This window comes from Dendrobates tinctorius, unplaced genomic scaffold (assembly GCF_039654945.1).
Source record: "Dendrobates tinctorius isolate UK_male_01 unplaced genomic scaffold, ASM3965494v1 ptg000079l, whole genome shotgun sequence".
Classification (NCBI taxonomy): domain Eukaryota; kingdom Metazoa; phylum Chordata; class Amphibia; order Anura; family Dendrobatidae; genus Dendrobates; species Dendrobates tinctorius.
The window spans coordinates 1645541-1667175 of NW_027361747.1; the positions used below are offsets into that span (position 1 = coordinate 1645541).

A 21635-nucleotide genomic window follows, 5' to 3' on the forward strand; every position below is an offset into this window, starting at 1 on the left:
TGTGATGAGTATATGGGCACCGGACTATGGGATGGAGGATATGTATGATGGGTATATGGGAACGGGACTATGGGATGGGGGATGTGTGATGGGTATATGGGCACTGGACTATGGGATGGCGGATATGTATGATGGGTATACGGGCACGGGACTATGGGATGGAGGATATGTATGATGGGTATATGGGCATGGGTCTATGGGATGGAGGATGTGTGATGGGTATATGAGCACTCGAATATGGGATGGATGATATGTATGATGGGTATATGAGCACGGGCCTATGGGATCGTGGATATGTATGATGGGTATATGGGCACGGGACTAGGGGATGGAGGATAATTCTAATTTTCTATAACTAACCACAGTTAGTTACTATGACCGGGCAGCGCCGGGCTCTTCAGCTAGTGTGTATATATATATATATATATATATATATATATATATATATATATATATATATATATATATATATATACACTCGCTGGCCACTTTATTAGGTACACCTGTCCAACTGTGTGTTAAGACTTAATTTCTAATCAGCCAATCACATGGCGGCAACTCAGTGCATTTAGGCATGTAGACATGGTCAAGACAATCTCCTGCAGTTCAAACCGAGCATCAGTATGGGGAAGAAAGGTGATTTGAGTGCCTTTGAACGTGGCATGATTGTTGGTGCCAGAAGGGCTGGTCTGAGAATTTCAGAAACTGCTGATCTACTGGGATTTTCACGCACAACCATCTCTAGGGTTTACAGAGAATGGTCCGAAAAAGAAAAAAAATCCAGTGAGCGGCAGTTCTGTGGCCGGAAATGCCATGTTGATGCCAGAGGTCAGAGGAGAATGGGCAGACTGGTTTGAGCTGATAGAAAGGCAACAGTGACTCAAATTGCCACCCGTTACAACCAAGGTAGGCAGAAGAGCATCTCTGAACGCACAGTGCGTCGAACTTTGAGGCAGATGGGCTACAGCAGCAGAAGACCACACTGGGTACCACTCCTCTCAGCTAAGAACAGGAAACTGAGGCTACAATTTGCACAAGCTCATCGAAATTGGACAGTAGAAGATTGGAAAAACGTTGCCTGGTCTGATGAGTCTCGATTTCTGCTGCGACATTCGGATGGTAGGGTCAGAATTTGGCGTAAACAACATGAAAGCATGGATCCATCCTGCCTTGTATCAACGGTTCAGGCTGGTGGTGGTGGTGTCATGGTGTGGGGAATTTTTTCTGGGCACTCTTTGGGCCCCTTGGTACCAATTGAGCATCGTTGCAACTCCACAGCCTACCTGAGTATTGTTGCTGACCATGTCCATCCCTTTATGACCACAATGTACCCAACATCTGATGGCTGCTTTCAGCAGGATAATGCGCCATGTCATAAAGCTCGAATCATCTCAGATTGGTTTCTTGAACATGACAATGAGTTTACTGTACTCAAATGGCCTCCTCAGTCACCAGATCTCAATCCAATAGAGCATCTTTGGGATGTGGTGGAACGGGAGATTCGCATCAGGGATGTGCAGCCGACAAATCTGCGCCAACTGTGTGATGCCATCATGTCAATATGGTCCAAAATCTCTGAGGAATGCTTCCAGCAGCTTGTTGAATCTCTGCCACGAAGAATTGAGGCAGTTCTGAAGGCAAAAGGGGGTCCAACCCCTTACTAGCATGGTGTACCTAATAAAGTGGCCAGTGAGTGTATATATATATATATATATATATATATATATATATATATATATATATATATATCTCCATCTATCTATCTAGAGACATAATATATATCTATAGCTCTATATATCTATATCTAAATAGAAAAAACAGACAGCAGCACAAACTTGAGCAGATTTTGGGTGCAATACTTCCTGAGTAATGCGGTTGTCCAACGCAAAATATAAATGGAAAAAAATCAAGCAGCACTCCAGTTCAAGGAAAAATTGTGGACTTTAATCCAGCACCAAGTGGTGCAACGTTTCGACCTCACACCACGGTCTTTGTCAAGCACTTTATTCCGCTTTCTATGACCTACATGCCCATATAGACTGAGGAAGGAAGATCCTATTGACAGATTCCATTTTATGTCCATGCAGGAAGTATGAGGCTAAAATTAAGCCTAGTGACTAGAGTAAAATTGCAAGATGTCAAAATGAAAAGTGCAAGAAAAATAAATAAACCATTTAACATAAAAACTTGATTTGGAAAGGCCAGTAAGATAGAATGAGGAAAGAGAGTGATATAATGATGAAAAAAAGTGAGAGTGGGAAAAAAAATAAGAAAGAAAATCTGTGGCAGACTGGCAGCATCAAAAGGCAATGATATTTATGGAGGCTAACCAGCAGACAATGTATAGGAACACCAACATGGCAAAACATGGTGGATTTTATCTCGGCTGGAGAAGCCTTGATGCTTCATTTGAAAAAAACTACAATTATTAGCAATTCCTTACTAATTATCCAAATTGCTCCTTTCACAATTGAACGCTATGACGGTATTAAGGATTTTAAAGTCACCAAAATATAAGCACCATTTATGAGTCAATTTTTGTGAATAATAAGAATAGGGGACAATATGAACGGTGGCCACAATGTTCAGGAGCAGCAGCTGTTTTCTCCCGGCAGTCACCCCGGACTCTAGCCTGTATTCTCCCGGCAGTCACCCCGGACTCTAGCCTGTATTCTCCCGGCAGTCACCCCGGACTCTAGCCTGTATTCTCCCGGCAGTCACCCCGGACTCTAGCCTGTATTCTCCCGGCAGTCACCCCGGACTCTAGCCTGTATTCTCCCGGCAGTCACCCCGGACTCTAGCCTGTATTCTCCCGGCAGTCACCCCGGACTCTAGCCTGTATTCTCCCGGCAGTCACCCCGGACTCTAGCCTGTATTCTCCCGGCAGTCACCCCGGACTCTAGCCTGTATTCTCCCGGCAGTCACCCCGGACTCTAGCCTGTATTCTCCCGGCAGTCACCCCGGACTCTAGCCTGTATTCTCCCGGCAGTCACCCCGGACTCTAGCCTGTATTCTTCCGGCAGTCACCCCGGACTCAAGCCTGTATTCTCCCGGCAGTCACCCCGGACTCAAGCCTGTATTCTCCCGGCAGTCACCCCGGACTCTAGCCTGTATTCTCCCGGCAGTCACCCCGGACTCTAGCCTGTATTCTCCCGGCAGTCACCCCGGACTCTAGCCTGTATTCTCCCGGCAGTCACCCCGGACTCTAGCCTGTATTCTCCCGGCAGTCACCCCGGACTCTAGCCTGTATTCTCCCGGCAGTCACCCCGGACTCTAGCCTGTATTCTCCCGGCAGTCACCCCGGACTCTAGCCTGTATTCTCCCGGCAGTCACCCCGGACTCTAGCCTGTATTCTTCCGGCAGTGACCCTGGACTCTAGCCTGTATTTTTCCATTACTAGAGCACTGTTGGCCCAGTAATAATGTGTGATAACTGGTCACTGGAATCCTTTTTATCGCGCTAGCCATCAGAAATGTATAGAAATAGAAAACAAAAATGCACTTAACCCATCAAGGGCTCAAAAGAGACATAAGAAGTTAATAGAAATATGACTTTTACCTTTACAGTGAAATGTGTACTAGGGCAGAATGACGTATTCAGGCTTAGCGATGACTACGATATAAATATGTAGCAGCATAAATCATTTCTCTAGAGCGCCGGACTCTGCTTCACACATTCACTGTTTAGTCAGGTGGAGGATTTTACAGCCATATACAACACGGGTCGCGAGACAGTGGGGGATGTGTATATTGCTGCCAGCTTCAGAAAATGGCACAAAAAAGGGTTAAAAAAAGGTACTGAAATTTTAATACCTTTTTTGACACATTACAAAAAAATTGAGTCAATAGGTAAAATTCACAGCAACTATTCCCTATTTGATTGCAAAACTCACAGGCTGCATTTAGAAATCTAATATATAAAGCTCAAAGTGTGTATGTATGTATGTGTGTGTGTATGTTTGTATGTCAGGGATAGGCATCCGCACCGTCACAGCTACAGCCACAAAATTTGGCACAGTCGCACGTCTGGACCCCGAGAGCGTCCTAAGCTATGTTGTGAAGCGAAATTTTAACCCCGCGCGTTCCAATTCACCAAACAATTTTGCCCCATCTACATACTGTGGAAAAAGTGTGTGTGCGTCAAGCCCCGCCCCTCATTATGATGTCACAATGGTTGCCATGGCGACGCTGATGTCATCATAGGTTGCAAGCCCTGCCGCCGCTCATTATGATGTCATAATGGACGACTATGGGATGGAGGATGTGTGATGGGTATATGGGCACGGGCCTATGGGATGGTGGATATGTATGATGGGTATATGGGCACGGGACTATGGGATGGAGGATAATTATAATTTGCTATAACTAACAACAGATAGTTACTATGCCCGGGCAGCGCCGGGCTCATTATGATGTCACAATGGTTGCCATGGCGACGCTGATGTCATCATAGGTTGCAAGCCCTGCCGCTGCTCATTATGATGTCATAATGGTTGACTATGGGATGGAGGATGTGTGATGAGTATATGGGCACGGGACTATGGGATGGCGGATATGTATATGGGCACGGGACTATGGGATGGAAGATGTGTGATGGGTATATGGGCACTGGACTATTGGATGGAGGATATGTATGACGGGTATATGGGCACGGGACTATGGGATGGAGGATGTGTGATGGGTATATGGGCACTGGACTATGGGATGGAGGATGTGTGATGGGTATATGGGCACTCGACTATGGGATGGAGGATATGTATGATGGGTATATGGGCATGGGACTATGGGATGGCGGATATGTATGATGGGTATATGGGCACAGGACTATGGGATGGAGGATATGTATGATGGGTATATAGGCACGGGACTATGGGATGGAGGATATGTATGATGGGTATATGGGCATGGGACTATGAGATGAAGGATGTATGAAGGGTATATGGGCACTCGACTCTGGGATGGAGGATATGTATGATGGGTATATGGGCACGGGCCTATGGGATGGAGGATATGTATGATGGGTATATGGGCATGGGACTATGGGATGGAGGATGTGTGATGGGTATATGGGCACTGGACTATTGGATCGAGGATATGTATGACGGGTATATGGGCACGGGACTATGGGATGGAGGATGTGTGATGGGTATATGGGCACTGGACTATTGGATCGAGGATATGTATGACGGGTATATGGGCACGGGACTATGGGATAGAGGATGTATGATGGGTATATGGGCACTCGACTATGGGATGGAGGATATGTATGACGGGTATATGGGCACGGGACTATGGGATGGAGGATGTATGATGGGTATATGGGCACTCGACTATGGAATGGAGGATATGTATGATGGGTATATGGGCATGGGTCTATGGGATGGAGGATGTGTGATGGGTATTTGGGCACTCGACTATGGGATGGCGAATATGTATGATGGGTATATGGGCATGGGACTATGGGATGAAGGATGTGTGATGGGTATATGGGCATGGGACTATGGGATGGAGGATGTGTGATGGGTATACGGGCACTCGACTATGGGATGGAGGATATGTATGATGGGTACATGGGCACGGGCCTATGGGATCGTGGATATGTATGATGGGTATATGGGCATGGGACTATGGGATGGAGGATAATTATAATTTGCTATAACTAACCACAGTTAGTTACTATGCCGGGGCAGCGCCGGGCTCTTCAGCTAGTCCATAATACAGCTGCACACAGGAGGTGAATATTAGGTGCCAAAAACAGGATAGGCAACTTTGGGAAAGGTTTCCCTGTTTTGTAAAGATGGATTTGAATAACATATTGGCAATAAATAAATATATGGCTCCTCCGCTTAGCTAACTGCATTTTAAAATAGCTTTACTCACCAGTTTTCACAATACAAGCTGCATGCATTAATAAACAGATCTTTAGGCCTGATTAGACTAGTGTACTTACTTTGAAAATCCATGTCAGAATCCTTTTTTGAAGTCTTATTCCCCTTGCTATTAAAATGACCTAGTCTTATAAAAGATCATGTAAATATTTGAATCTAATATATAAAGCTCAAAGTGTGTATGTATGTGTGTGTGTGTGTGTGTGTGTGTGTGTGTGTGTTTGTATGTCCGGGATAGGCATCCGCACCGTCGCAGCTACAGCCACAAAATTTGGCACAGTAACACGTCTGGACCCCGAGAGCGTCCTAAGCTATGTTGTGAGGCGAAATTTTAACCCCGCGCGTCCCAATTCACCAAACAATTTTGCCCCTATCTACATACTGGGGGCAAAAGTGTGCACGCGTCAAGCCCCGCCCCTCATTATGATGTCATAATGCCCCTATTTGCATACTGGGGAAACAGTGTGTGCGTATCAAGACCCGCCCCTCATTATGATGTCACAATGGTTGCCTTGTTGACGCTGATGTCATCATAGGTTGCAAGCCCTGCCGCCGCTCATTATGATGTCATAATGGTTGACTATGAGATGGAGGATGTGTGATGAGTATATGGGCACCGGACTATGGGATGGAGGATATGTATGATGGGTATATGGGAACGGGACTATGGGATGGAGGATAATTATAATTTGCTATAACTAACCACAGTTAGTTACTATGCCGGGGCAGCGCCGGGCTCTTCAGCTAGTCCATAATATAGCTGCACACAGGAGGTGAATATTAGGTGCCAAAAACAGGATAGGCAACTTTGGGAAAGGTTTCCCTGTTTTGTAAAGATGGAATTGAATAACATATTGGCAATAAATAAATATATGGCTCCTCCGCTTAGCTAACTGCATTTTAAAATAGCTTTATTCACCAGTTTTCACAATACAAGCTGCATGCATTAATAAACAGATCTTTAGGCCTGATTAGACTAGTGTACTTACTTTGAAAATCCATGTCAGAATCCGTTTTTGAAGTCTTATTCCCCTTGCTATTAAAATGACCTAGTCTTATAAAAGATCATGTAAATATTTGAATCTAATATATAAAGCTCAAAGTGTGTATGTATGTGTGTGTGTGTGTGTGTGTGTGTGTGTGTGTGTGTGTGTGTGTGTGTGTGTATGTCCGGGATAGGCATCCGCACCGTCGCAGCTACAGCCACAAAATTTGGCACAGTCACACGTCTGGACCCCGAGAGCGTCCTAAGCTATGTTGTGAGGCGAAATTTTAACCCCGCGCGTTCCAATTCACCAAACAATTTTGCCCTTATCTACATACTGGGGGGAAAAGTGTGTGCGCGTCAAGCCCCGCCCCTCAATGTGATGTCACAATGCCCCTATTTGCATACCGGGGAAGCAGTGTGTGCGTATCAAGCCCCACCCCTCATTATGATGTCAGAATGGTTGCCATGGCGACGCTGATGTCGTCATAGGTTGCAAGCCCTACCGCCGCTCATTTTGTCATAATGGTTGACTATGGGATGGAGGATGTGTGATGGGTATATGGACACTGGACTATGGGATGGAGGATATGTATGACGGGTATATGGGCACGGGACTATGGGATGGAGGATATGTATGATGGGTATATGGGCACGGGACTATGGGATGGCGGATATGTATATGGGCATAGGACTATGGGATGGAGGATATGTTTGATGGGTATATGGGCACGGGACTATGGGATGGCGGATATGTATATGGGCATGGGACTATGGGATGTAGATGTGTGATGGGTATATGGGCACAGGACTATGGGATGGAGGATATGTATGACGGGTATATGGGCACAGGAAATGGGATGGAGGATATGTATGATGGGTATATGGGCACGGGACTATGGGATGGAGGATATGTATGATGGGTATATGGGCATTGGACTATGAGATGAAGGATGTGTGATGGGTATATGGGCACTCGACTATGGGATGGCGAATATGTATGATGGGTATATGGGCATGGGACTATGGGATGGAGAATATGTATGATGGGTATATGGGCATGGGACTATGGGATGGAAGATGTGTGATGGGTATATGGGCACTCAACTATGGAATGGAGGATATGTATGATGGGTATATGGGTACGGGCCTATGGGATCGTGGATATGTATGATGGTTATATGGGCACGTTCCTATGGGATCGTGGATATGTATGATGGGTATATGGGCACGGGACTATGGGATGGAGGATAAATATAATTTGTTATAACTAACCACAGTTAGTTACTATGCCCGGGCAGCGCCGGGCTCTTCAGCTAGTTATACATATATTCTGATTTAGCGTTTCAAAGTAAGTACAATAGTCTAATTGAATCTGACACCTCGTTAATAATGTATGGACATTGCACCCATCGGACTCATCTCTTCTCTCCCTATGATCCCCGGACGAGTCTTCGATTTATGTTCTTCTCTGAAAACATTTCAAACATACTGTACATAGCTGTCTGCAATTGTGCATTCAGGCTTTGATTTAGGTGACAGTGGTTTGGGCAGCATGGATCAACTGACAGGTTTCCTTTAACCATCAAGGTGCGCTGCATTGACAGATTCTGAAGATTCATTCTGGAGATGCAGCCTAGGCACAATCCTAATAATGATCAGTGAGGTCCTGTTTTCGCACATCAGATTTAATAAACATAACAGTAAGATACTATATCACAAACTAATATGCAAAGAGGGCAAAAGACAAGAGATGAGCGAAATCCGAAATTTAAAGTTCAGGGTTCTGGTGTTGAACTTCGAACACGGACTTCTCCCCGAAGTCCGTTTTAGTGCTCGGAGTTCCGGGTCATGGAGACAGAGAGAGGGAGGGAGAGACAGCGAGAGGGAGGGAGAGACAGCGAGAGGGAGGGAGAGACAGCGAGAGGGAGAGACAGAGATAGAGGGAGGGAGAGAGAGGGAGGGAGAGACAGAGATAGAGGGACGGAGAGAGGGAGGGACAGAGAGAAGGAGGGACAGAGAGAGGGAGGGACAGAGAGAAGGAGGGACAGAGAGAAGGAGGGACAGAGAGAAGGAGGGACAGAGAGAAGGAGGGACAGAGAGAAGGAGGGACAGAGAGAAGGAGGGACAGAGAGAAGGAGGGACAGAGAGAAGGAGGGACAGAGAGAAGGAGGGACAGAGAGAAGGAGGGACAGAGAGAAGGAGGGACAGAGAGAAGGAGGGACAGAGAGAAGGAGGGACAGAGAGAAGGAGGGACAGAGAGAAGGAGGGACAGAGAGAAGGAGGGACAGAGAGAAGGAGGGACAGAGAGAAGGAGGGACAGAGAGAAGGAGGGACAGAGAGAAGGAGGGACAGAGAGAGTCTGGAAGTGTGGCACCCAGTACTATTCCTAAAACTGCTGGGGAGTGGAATAGGAGGCAAATCATATGCTATCATCCGAAACTCATACACTGAGAACAAGTTGCAGCGTGAGGGTCAACGGAAGGAGGACGGCCTATTTCCAACAAATCCGAGGAGTCGGCTGCAGTCCAATGCTCTTTACCATCTACATCACTGAGCTGGCGGAGGCCCTAGAGTCCTCCTCAGCACCAGGACCCAACCTCCATGACACCCAGGTGAAATTACTGCTGTATGCTGATGATCTCATGCTGTTATCACAATCCCAGAGACCTTCAGCAGCACATGCGCACTGCAAATCAACCAGAAGAAAACTAATATCATGGTGTTCCAGAAAAGAAAGCAGAAATCTACTGGCCTTCCTACGTTTATGATAGACAACTGTTCACTTACAAAAACCAACAAATGCTCCTACCTAGGCCTAGAACTCAGCCAGTCAGGTAGCTTCAATCAAGCCATAGTGTTACTAAAACACAAGGCATCCAAAACTTTCTATGCCATCAGAAGACGTCTGTACCATCTCAAGGCACCAGTAACAGTCTGGCTAAAAATCTTTCACTCCATCATTGCGCCAATCCTTCTGTACAGCAGTGAGGTCTGGGGCCCAGTCTCATACCTAAACTGGTCAATGTGGGACGCTGGGCTGAAATATTCCACCTAGAGTTTTGCAAGCATCTTCTTCAAGTCCATCGGAGCACATCAAACAGCGCCTGCCGAGCAGAGCTGGGCAGATTCCAACTACACCTCGCAATCCAGAAGAAGGCGCTGTCATTCAAGGCTCATCAACAAAGTAGTAATCACAGCTCCTACCATCACAAAGCCTTCCTACACCATGAAGCCCCAGGAAGCCTCCCAACACAAAGTACCCAAAGCCAGCGTGACCAAGCCATACATCTACATGGCCTGACAAAAGGCAAAAACCGGAAGATGGTACACAAAGTCAAAGAGGAGTATCTCAGCATCTGGAGGAACAACAAACAAATCCCAGAAACTGACGATATACCAGAACCTACAGAGAGTACAAACTGGTTCCATATCTAGAGAAACTAGAAAACCCCAAAGAGCGACAGATCCTGAGCTGGTACAGACTGAGAGCTCACAGCCTAATCATCGAATCCGTGTCACACCGATAGAGCAGACTCTGCCAGCAATGCCCCCAGGAGAGACAAAGAGGGAAGGAGAGACAGAGAGAGAGGGAGGGAGAGAAAGAGGGAAGGAGAGACAGAGAGAGAGGGATGCAGAGACAGAGAGAGGGAGACAAAGAGGGAGGCAGAGACAGAGAGAGGGAGACAAAGAGGGAGGCAGAGACAGAGAGAGGGAGACAAAGAGGGAGAGAGACAGAGAGAGGGAGACAAAGAGGGAGAGAGACAGAGAGAGGGAGACAGAGGGCAGAGAGACACAGACAGACGGCAGAGAGACACAGACAGACGCACAGAGAGCCAGACAGACGCACAGAGAGCCAGACAGACCCACAGAGAGAGCCAGACAGACGCACAGAGAGAGCCAGACAGACGCACAGAGAGAGCCAGACAGACGCACAGAGAGAGCCAGACAGACGCACAGAGAGAGCCAGACAGACGCACAGAGAGAGCCAGACAGACGCACAGAGAGAGCCAGACAGACGCACAGAGAGAGCCAGACAGACGCACAGAGAGAGCCAGACAGACGCACAGAGAGAGCCAGACAGACGCACAGAGAGAGCCAGACAGACGCACAGAGAGAGCCAGACAGACGCACAGAGAGAGCCAGACAGACGCACAGAGAGAGCCAGACAGACGCACAGAAAGAGAGAGCCAGACACACAGAGAGAGAGCCAGACAAACACAGAGAGAGAGAGCCAGACAGACGCACAGAAAGAGAGAGCCAGACATACGCACAGAAAGAGAGAGCCAGACAGACGCACAGAGAGAGAGAGCCAGACAGACGCACAGAGAGAGACAGACAGACGCACAGAGAGAGACAGACAGATGCACAGAGAGAGACAGACAGACGCACAGAGAGAGAGCCAGACAAACGCACAGAGAGAGAGGAACTAAAGACCTCCAAATGGACAATCACTCCCCAAATTTTGCCCCCAACACCCCATCCCCACTACCCTAATCGACTCCCCTGCCACACTTCTTTTCTTGCTTTGGCAACACTAATTGTATTTTGGTCCTGCCAATAAAGCCTATTTGAATTTGAATTGAATTTGAGAGAGAGAGCCAGACAGACGCACAGAGAGAGAGCCAGACAGACGCACAGAGAGAGCGCCAGACAGACGCAGAGAGAGAGAGAGAGCGCCAGACAGACGCAGAGAGAGAGAGAGAGCGCCAGACAGACGCAGAGAGAGAGAGAGAGCGCCAGACAGACGCAGAGAGAGAGAGAGAGAGAGAGCGCCAGACAGACGCAGAGAGAGAGAGAGAGAGAGAGAGCGCCAGACAGACGCAGAGAGAGAGAGAGAGAGCGCCAGACAGACGCAGAGAGCGCCAGACGCAGAGAGAGCCAGACAGACGCAGAGAGAGAGAGCCAGACAGACGCAGAGAGAGAGAGCCAGACAGACGCAGAGAGAGAGAGCCAGACAGACGCAGAGAGAGAGAGCCAGACAGACGCAGAGAGAGAGAGCCAGACAGACGCAGAGAGAGAGCGCCAGACAGACGCAGAGAGAGAGCGCCAGACAGACGCAGAGAGAGAGCGCCAGACAGACGCAGAGAGAGAGAGAGAGAGCGCCAGACAGACGCAGAGAGAGAGAGAGAGAGCGCCAGACAGACGCAGAGAGAGAGAGAGAGAGCGCCAGACAGACGCAGAGAGAGAGAGCGCCAGACAGACGCAGAGAGAGAGAGAGAGAGCGCCAGACAGACGCAGAGAGCGCCAGACAGACGCAGAGAGAGCCAGACAGACGCAGAGAGAGCCAGACAGACGCAGAGAGAGCCAGACAGACGCAGAGAGAGCCAGACAGACGCAGAGAGAGCCAGACAGAATTTGAATTTGACACAGAGAGCGAGAGACAGACACAGAGAGAGCGAGAGACAGACGCAGAGAGAGCGAGAGACAGACGCAGAGAAAGCGAGAGACAGACGCAGAGGGAGCGAGAGACAGACGCAGAGAGAGCGAGAGACAGACGCAGAGAGAGCGAGAGAGCGAGACAGACGCAGAGAGAGCGAGACAGACGCAGAGAGAGCGAGACAGACGCAGAGAGAGCGAGACAGACGCAGAGAGAGCGAGACAGACGCAGAGAGAGCGAGACAGACGCAGAGAGAGCAAGACAGACGCAGAGAGAGCGAGACAGACGCAGAGAGAGACAGACGCAGAGAGAGAGACAGACGCAGAGAGAGAGACAGACGCAGAGAGAGACAGACGCAGAGAGAGAGACAGACGCAGAGAGAGAGAGACAGACGCAGAGAGAGACACAGACGCAGAGAGAGACACAGACGCAGAGAGAGACAGACACAAAGAGACAGAGAGAGAGACAGACACACATAGAGAGAAAGAGAGAGAGAAAGAGAGAAAGTTTGGGTCCCCATTGACTTTTATGGGATTCTGGTTAAAGTTCGGGTAGATTTCTGGTACGCGAACCGAACTTTGTACTAAGGTTTGGTCAAACCCGACAATCTCGAACGGTCATGAGTCCACTCATCCCTACATAAGATACATTTATTTCAACGAATAAAGGAAAGAATAACCAAGAACACAGCGTTTTAGAGATGAGTGAATACATTCAATGCATATCAAATTTAAGCACAATTTTTAGTTTGACTAATTTTAAGCCATTTTAGAGTCTGCACACGTGCTATGCTTTTGTTGTTTTTTTTCCTGTGCAGAATTGTTACAAAACCTGAAGGATTTACAGCAAAGTGAAAGATTCCAGAAATCTCATGCATAAGTTGATTATTTTTTCCTTGCAGATTTAAAATCTGCAGAATGTCAACTCTTCCAGCATTTAAGCTGCAGATTTCACCCATACTATTGAATGTTAAACCGCATGTATTTTATGCTGTGTTTTTCCTGCCAACACATCAGTATTTGCAGTAGATTTTTCTGGTACGGATACTGAACGTGTGCACATACCCTTACACATTGCAGATATAATCAGCCAGAAGAGGATCACATGACCTCAAGTTCACATCCCCATAATGCCTTGCATCTATCACAACACATGGTATCATTCAGCCAATCAGGAGGGACCACATAGCCTTTATAAAAGCAGTATCAGGGAATGCAGCAGCCATTTTGTGATGAATCTGGATAGTGAGAGGATGTCACAGCTCACAGCTTAGCCATAGAGATCAGGAGAGAAAGCCATAATAGCATAGTCATGAAGATGACTAGTGTGTGAGGTAGAATAGAGTCATACACATTTTTCAGGGAAATTGGAGGCGTTGGAGTCCATTCAATTAGTGACAAATTGGATTTTCATGGGAAATTTAATTGACTCTGGTAAATTTCAAAAGGTCCGCTCATCTCCACATTTAATAAAAATTAATAAAATCAGAAAGCATCATACCTCTCCAGACATGTCAGGAGCTAGAGGAATGCCTGGCCATAAGGAGGAATAGACTCCAAAAAACACGATCCATAGCAGGATACTGCCCCATATAGCCACATGGCTGAACTAGTGAGGAAACGTGAGACAAGATAAAGATTCTGAAAAGATAAGCAAATCCTAACATGACGCAGTCATATTTCTCAACGTATCACAATTGAACAATAGGGACTGGATCGTTCTTAAAACTGCTGTAAAGTAACCTGCTCATGAGGCAGAATGGCTCCTCACCAGCATGAACATGCACGGAGTGGCAGAAAGGCTCAATAGAAGGTCAATGGGACCGTACACCACTCTGCCCATACGCTCAATGAAGAACTGAGCTCTTCTGACTGATGGGCCTTGTGCTTCAGAGCAGTTTCTGACCGATCAATGGGGATTTCTTGACCCGGACACCAACTGATGGGCAGAACAAGTAAGGGGGGTATAGTACATGAAAAACAAGGCGAGATGGTTGGTACACTTTAACAAAATAGACACAGTCATTTATACAGCATGTACTTGGAAATGAATGATGATTTTTAGGGGATTCTATATACACTGAATATCAAGGTCTTTGTCCAGTACTTTATATTGATTGCCTATCCTTAGGCTACGTCATCAATAACAGATCGGTGGAGTCTACTACCCATCCCCCCTGCCAATTAACAGTTACTGATGTTGGTTGGATGTGATCTGTTCAGGGTTGCCAACTTTACTTTTGTTTTTTTTTTCTTCTGGACGGCTTATCAAAAACTCACAGACAGACAATATTTTTTATGGGCACATTGGAAAACCATATGAAATCATTATGAATGTAAGTGACCCATGTCTCCAGCCCATAATTCTTATATTAAAACATTGGCTGCATTCGCTGTGGACTGTAAAATGATGACAATTACTGTCATTATAATCTGTCTAAATTTAGTCAGCTTAAAAAAAACAAAAACACAGCAAAAAGTGACCAGATTTTATGGACTGGAATTTCTGGACGGTTGGCAACCCTTGATCAGTTGTGGAGAGGAGCTACCCACCTACATGAACTGTGTAGTGGCCGCTGCCGGGTGCTGCAGATCCAAGGCTATGCAAAATCAATAGGCATGGAAACACCATTGTGCCCACTATACAGCTGACAGCGCTGTGTGTCTCCGCTCTCCAACTACACATATCCGGATGGAACATCTTATTGGTGGGGGTTCCGGGTACTAAACCCCAACGATCTGGTATCAATTACCTATACCAAATATAGGTTATCAGTACATGGTACCGGACAATCCCTGTAGTTAACTGAACACAAAAATCCTCTTTGCCGATAACAAAATACATATTTCCTTTACTTACATTCTGCCAAAACATTTCCTCAAAGTTTGTTTTCTTACCATGGTCCAATGAGATGTTTCTAATCCCGCTTTTAGGCAGACGGTTATCACCACAAACTAGGACAAGAATACAGACTGTTATTACATCAGTACAACACACAAATGAGATCTGAGAGCTTATCATTATGTAATATTTTGTCAAAAATAAGGGTGTAGCTCTAATGGGCTGCAGAGGCACAAGAGTCCTGGGCCTGCAGGACCCAACAATAAGCGGACAGGAGGGTTATAAAGAGGCAGTGCAGAGATGTGATCAACTTCCTTCTGTTTCTAGACCCATCAGCGGTGGATGACACATCTCTGCAGTGTCTCTACAATTAAAAAATCTAAAACAAGAATCGCTACTAAAGGTTAAAAAAAAAAAAATAACACTTCCTGCATTTTTTTCCTTTGCTCTCTCTCTACTTTTCAATCGCCTCTGTGTTGGTGGGTGAAGAGTTGCTGCCATAATGCTTCAATACACAGTTTACACAGAAAGAAAGATTCCTGATCTTAGCGAAGCAGCATGGAAGACATTAGCAGTACTGAGCACTAAGGCTGTGAATCCAGCACTGAAGTGCTAGAAGCTGCAGGAAGATCTGCCTGGTCTCTCACTGTGCTGTAAGGAAGGTGTAAACTGATACATCACTGACCTAAACAGTCTTTCTTTCTATAACCAAGATGGATTTAGGGTGTGTGCATACGCTGCGGATTCGTCTAAATCCGCAGGTAAAACCGCAGTTCAAAAGACCTGCGGTTTACCTGCAGATTTTCTGCAGTTTAGCCTGCGGGTTTCCCCTGCGATTTGACACCTGTCATGGAGCAGGTGCCAAACCGCAACGGAATCCGCACAAAGAATTGACATGCTGCGGATTTGAAATCGCGGAAAATTCCGCACCGTGTGCACTGCGGATTTCATTTTCCATTGATTAGAATGGTACTGTACACCACAGCAGAAACTGCTGCGGATCTGCAGATCCAAATCCGCTGCGGATCTGCAGCAGAATCCGCAGTGTGTGCACACACCATTAGACTGTTTATCATAATGTAGTGGATTTTTTCATTTTTTTCAGAAGGCAGGGGGGAAGCAGAAGAAATGGCTCATAATGAATAAAGAAGCACATTTCTCTCCTAAAAAAAAAAAAAAAACATTACAAAGTTTCTCATATTCACCTGTACAATTAATGTATGTAAAGCTTGTTGATGTGATAGTGCCCACCTAATATGTCTTTCTTTGGCATGTAATGTGTGCAATACAAAAATAGGAAAATGACATTATACTAACTCTGCGTATCCCGTGTCCTTTGCTAAGGCTATATCTTACCTGCAGCCCTCTGTCCATCTATTATAGCAGCTGTTTAGTTTTGAATATTGCATCTAGTCCCACATTTTATGCAAAAAAATAGCAAATCATGAAAATGCCTTAATGGCATAAAAAAAATTGCAATTTTTATTTACAGATTTTGGAAGTGGTAAGGAAAGTAGGGGTGGCCTTAGAGTTTTACATTAAAGGTATTGTCCAGGCTGAAATTAAACGTCTGCATTCACTCTATATGACTGTAGACTGCCAAATCGTGACAGTGTGGCATGTCACAATTCCGCCTAATTCCCTGCGTGGGTGAGCGTTCAGGTGCCGACTAGACTCATCTGAATTGCGGGAATTAAAGAGAACTGATGGAAGTAAGATAAGACTATTTGGCATGTGTATGAAAAAAACTTACATGCGGTCATTTGATGGCTCACCCACATGGGGAATTCAGGAGAATCGTGACTGTGTGCATGACACACTGTCAGGATTCAGCAGTCTGCAGTCACATGGAGTGACTGCTGACTTTTTGTTTTTGCCCCCAATATCCCCTTTCTACCAAAAAATTTAAGAGGGGAGCTGCTTTTAAAAAAACAAATTAATTCATCCATCTTTAATCTCAGACGCAAGAAGCACCAGTCTTATTAAATGTGGACTATTTTGTCTCCCACACAGATGCCCATTTGCTCAGCAGTTATTTGTCACAAAGAGGTCAGTCTTTGATGGAAGGAAATGAGTCGGGCAAAAATTAGAAATGTTACATTTTAAGCATAAAATAAAGATTGAATAAATTGCATTAAAAATAATGACAAAGAAAGCTTCAGAAGAGCGCCATCAACTTACAGTGTAAACGATGTTTCCCAATAAAAGGTAATCCGAGGTCTTTCCATTTGCAAACACATTATCTTTATAAATACACAAGAAAAGAAAATGGTGACATTATCTATTGATCAAATATGTATTAGCCGGCCAAAGAAAATTACAAAGCAATGACGATATAGACACCTCTACGACTTTTTTAAACCCCTTCTTTACATGTTCGCACAATGCTCTATTTTGTACCTCCTCACTCACACCTTCCTCATCACACCCCCTCTCAAACTTTTGTACTCTACCCCACTCTCTTGTACCCAGCGCCTCTGTCTATCATCTATGCTCCTGCCGCCTCTCTGCCTCCTACTTCCTTCTCTCTCTTTTTCCTACACCCCCTTGCTCTCCTTCCTAGCAGTTTCCTAGCGATCTCATTTTTTCTACACCCTCTATCTTTCCTACCAGACTTCCTTTCCATTTCCTACCTCCATCTCTCTCTTCTGTACCTCGAACTCATCCATATCTGTGTCATGTGAAAAAAAGAGCAATCAGCTCACCTGTCCGGGTCAGCCTGGCTTGACAAAAGACCATGTAGGTCTGAAACATGTGGCCTGGGAGTGCAGTGGATATATTTCTTTTCTGCCCTTTTAATTTTTGCGCAGTCGTGTTCGACCATCGTTTTGTGTCTTTTATACTACTGGATCAGTAAAGCAATTCTTTCAAGAATATGTGAGTGCTGGCTATCGTTTGGACTGTAGCGTATATCTTTAATCTCAGCAAGTTCAGCCACATCATGCACACAAAGCCCCTGACCACTTTTACATGGTTCTTACTGCACCTTTCTGCTTCATTCCTTCCATATTTTGAACTGTAAAACAATTTAACTATGTGTCCTAATTCCCGTGAATTGGGAGAGGAACAAGCTGCCCGTAGATTGTATATATGACCATACACAAAACTATAATGTATAATGAGCACCATGGCTTTTCCATAAGTCAGGTAGCACGTTCCAGCTGACTGCGCCACTTTAGGATACTGTATTCAGAGAAATTCTAAATCTGAACTTCAGTACAAGGATTGAGAATGAGCCATATAATGCACAGTGGATGGTTAAAATGTTGGCATTTTTCATGCAGCCTAATATGTCCTTTTATCAGGTAATAGTCAGGGTGGAATAATATATGTAACCTCTACAGGAAACCTGGCAGAAAGTTTCCTTAGGAAAATATCGTTAAACAATATTTGCTCTGTGGATTGATCTGCAGCCAAAATATTGGTTTCAGGACAAACTTCAAAAGAGAAATCACCTGCTCCTACCTTAAAAAGCTACAAATTAAAAAAAAAAACTAATTGGTAATTTGAGTCATGTGGTTTACATAGATAAATGATCTGGATTTCGGAGTTCTGCTTTAACACATTTACTGGCTTACAACGGGCACTAGGGTCACAGTATGAAGTAAATGAAGGCCAAGTTGTACAATAAAATGGCAAAATGATGCATCATGTAGACGGCGGCATGTATCATGTAGATTGCGGCATGCACCATGTAGACGGCGGCATGTATCATGTAGATTGCGGCATGCACCATGTAGACGGCGGCATGTATCATGTAGATTGCGGCATGCACCATGTAGACGGCGGCAGGTATCATGTAGATTGCGGCATGCACCATGTAGACGGCGGCAGGTATCATGTAGATTGCGGCATGCATCATGTAGACGGCGGCATGTATCATGTAGATTGCGGAATGCACCATGTAGACGGCGGCATGTATCATGTAGATTGCGGAATGCACCATGTAGACGGCGGCATGTATCATGTAGATGGCGGCATGCACCATGTAGACGGCAGCATGTATCATGTAGATTGCGGCATGCACCATGTAGACAGCGGCATGTATCATGTAGATGGCGGCATGCACCATGTAGACGGCAGCATGTACCATGTAGACGGCAGCATGTGCCCTTGGCCCCAACATGACAATCGTGCAGTGACCATAAAGGTTAGATAAAGGGCTGTGGTAAATTAGTCTTTGCCAAGATCCTAGGAGGGCTTAGCTATGACGATACATACACAGTCCATACAGCTTCATATTAGGATGCTGTATGATACTCCATACCACTCCATGTTATGGGTTTACACTTGAGAGAAGGTTGTTAGTACGGCATGCCTAAGAGCACGTTGTGGTTGCTACTCTCCTGGATTTGTATGGTGTCTCGGCAGAGCCTTGTGGAAGTAATGGGCACCATAACAACTTGTATGGAGTCTTAATACGGCCATGTCCATGACTTGTAGGAGGAGTGGGAATAGTGGGTACAAAAAAAAAAAAACAAAAAAAACCCAATGATCTGGAATTGTAAAACATCAAAATAACTATTTTTCAAGTACTGGTGACATCCTGGCATGTTGTTACTGCATCATTCAGTAGCCTGGAAATTCTGATAATATGGCACCTTAATAAAGTATTATCTGCATTAATGATAAGACAGACTGCTAGGACTTATTACCTGCGGGTAAGTAACTTCAATCTTAAGCAAATTAAAATTAATGGTCAAATCAGGATACTTCATGGTCTCGATTTGTAGCTGATGTAAGAGAATGTGCCTTACCGTGCTGGAGAGCTTTCAGTGGGAACCAAAACAAGATAATACTATGGAAGAGGCCATTCAGGCAATGAACCCAAAAAACCTGGAAGAATACAGAAAGCGTAGAGATTCATTTGTAAAGATAGAAGCTGGTGAACCATGACCTCTCTTTATCGATGTGCAAGAAGTGTGACTGTCAGGACACCAGCCCAACGCTTTACCATTTGGCATGAAAACAGGCAACACTTCTAAAGTCAGTAACAATGTGTTGAAACAATAAAAATAAAAAAAGTAAAAAATTAAAATGTAATCAGAAAAAAATTAAATGAATCATTTAACATTTACAATAAAAAAAAATAATATTACAAATTAGTTTCTTCACCATGTAAGAATAACATCTGTCCATTAGGTTAAGTCTACAAGATTATGGCTGCGGTAAAATTGCGATGACCATATAGCAGCCTCCAAGCATGATAACCATAAAAATCCTTCTGGATCAGAAACACAGGTTTTGCATTTTGTAACAGTTATAAAGCTGCAACATAGCTAAACATTACATAAATCAGATAATAAACCAATGAATAACTAAACATTTTGGCCTCCGATTCATCAAAGTGATTACCCCAGAAAACAGGTGCAAAATACTATGAAAATCAGAAAAATTCTTGCACTATGAGAAGTGGTGGAAGCGTTATTAGTTTCAGGCTGCTCCACCAAAGTGGGCGAAGCATGGACCAGACGAGACACTGTGAGGCAATGCCCGCCAGACAAATTTTTCAAAAGTGGCAGCGCCAGAAATTGTACTCCAGACCCTAAGCGAGATATCATTTCTGACATGTGCCTCTTACTGGATTTGGTGCATCTTATTCCTATGTATGTGAAACACCAATCTTAATGAACTGGGAGCTATACGGAAAACATCGGAAAAATAAAAATACTCCATCTTCAAACACGTCAAACCAAGCAAAAACTTCAAAAATTTCAGACTCTCTTCGACTGAAAAAATTATTGGAAAGCAACACAGAGTTGACCTGGAGTTAGCTTTAGGCCATGTGTCCTTTATCTGCGGGGCATTGATGAATGTGGCACATTGCAATGAGGAGAGACTATGGGGCACCGGTATTAAATAGTGATGAGAGAGCATGCACGTGTGCCGAGTGCCTTCGGTGTGCTCGAATACTATGTTCCAGTCCCAGCGCCTGCACGTCTAGCGGCTGTGTGACAGCATCAACACATGCAGGGACTGTCTGACAAACAGCCATGAGACATGCAGCTGCGGGGACTCGAACATATTTTTCGAGCACGCCAAAGACACTCTTAGCACCCGCGCATGGCGGATAACACATTATCTGGACACGTTCGCTCATCCCTAGTCTTAATAAATCTCGTGTTTATAATATATTTATTTATGGCAAAAAATTTTAAATACCGTATGAACATTTAGGCTATGTGCACACGCTGCGGAATCACCTGCGGGTTTTTCCGCGCATATCCGCAGGGAAAACCGCAGGTACAGTGACCTGCGGTTTTCCTGCTGATTAGCCTGCGGTTTCACACCTCTACTATGTTAAAGGTGTGAAACCGCTGCGGAATCTGCCCAAAGAATTGACATGCTGCGGTTTGTAAACCACGGAAACATGGATTTTTGTGAGTACTCACCGTAAAATCCTTTTCTCCGAGACGCTCATTGGGGGACACAGAGACTGTGGGTGTGTGCTACTGCCGTCTGGAGGCTGACACCAAGTATACAAAAAACAAGTTAGCTCCTCCTCCGCCACATACACCCTCGCCCTGATAGCGGGCGGAAAC

The 21635-nt window shown here is 45.3% G+C and overlaps 1 protein-coding gene across 6 annotated transcripts in view; it reads right to left on the reverse strand.

Annotated features, from left to right (window-relative positions):
* ATP8A1 (ATPase phospholipid transporting 8A1) overlaps positions 1 to 21635 on the reverse strand; it is a 311188-nt gene that overhangs the window by 26733 nt on the left and 262820 nt on the right. For 5 of the 6 annotated variants that reach the window (XM_073583432.1, XM_073583434.1, XM_073583430.1 and 2 more), the window contains 4 exons: positions 19851 to 19929; positions 17275 to 17336; positions 15150 to 15206; positions 13753 to 13860 (listed from right to left, as the gene is read on the reverse strand). In XM_073583432.1, coding sequence (XP_073439533.1) covers positions 13753 to 13860; positions 15150 to 15206; positions 17275 to 17336; positions 19851 to 19929 — 306 coding nt within the window. Of the gene's footprint in view, positions 1 to 13746; positions 13861 to 15149; positions 15207 to 17274; positions 17337 to 19850; positions 19930 to 21635 lie in introns of those variants that run through there. The other variant, XM_073583435.1, reaches the window with a different exon arrangement.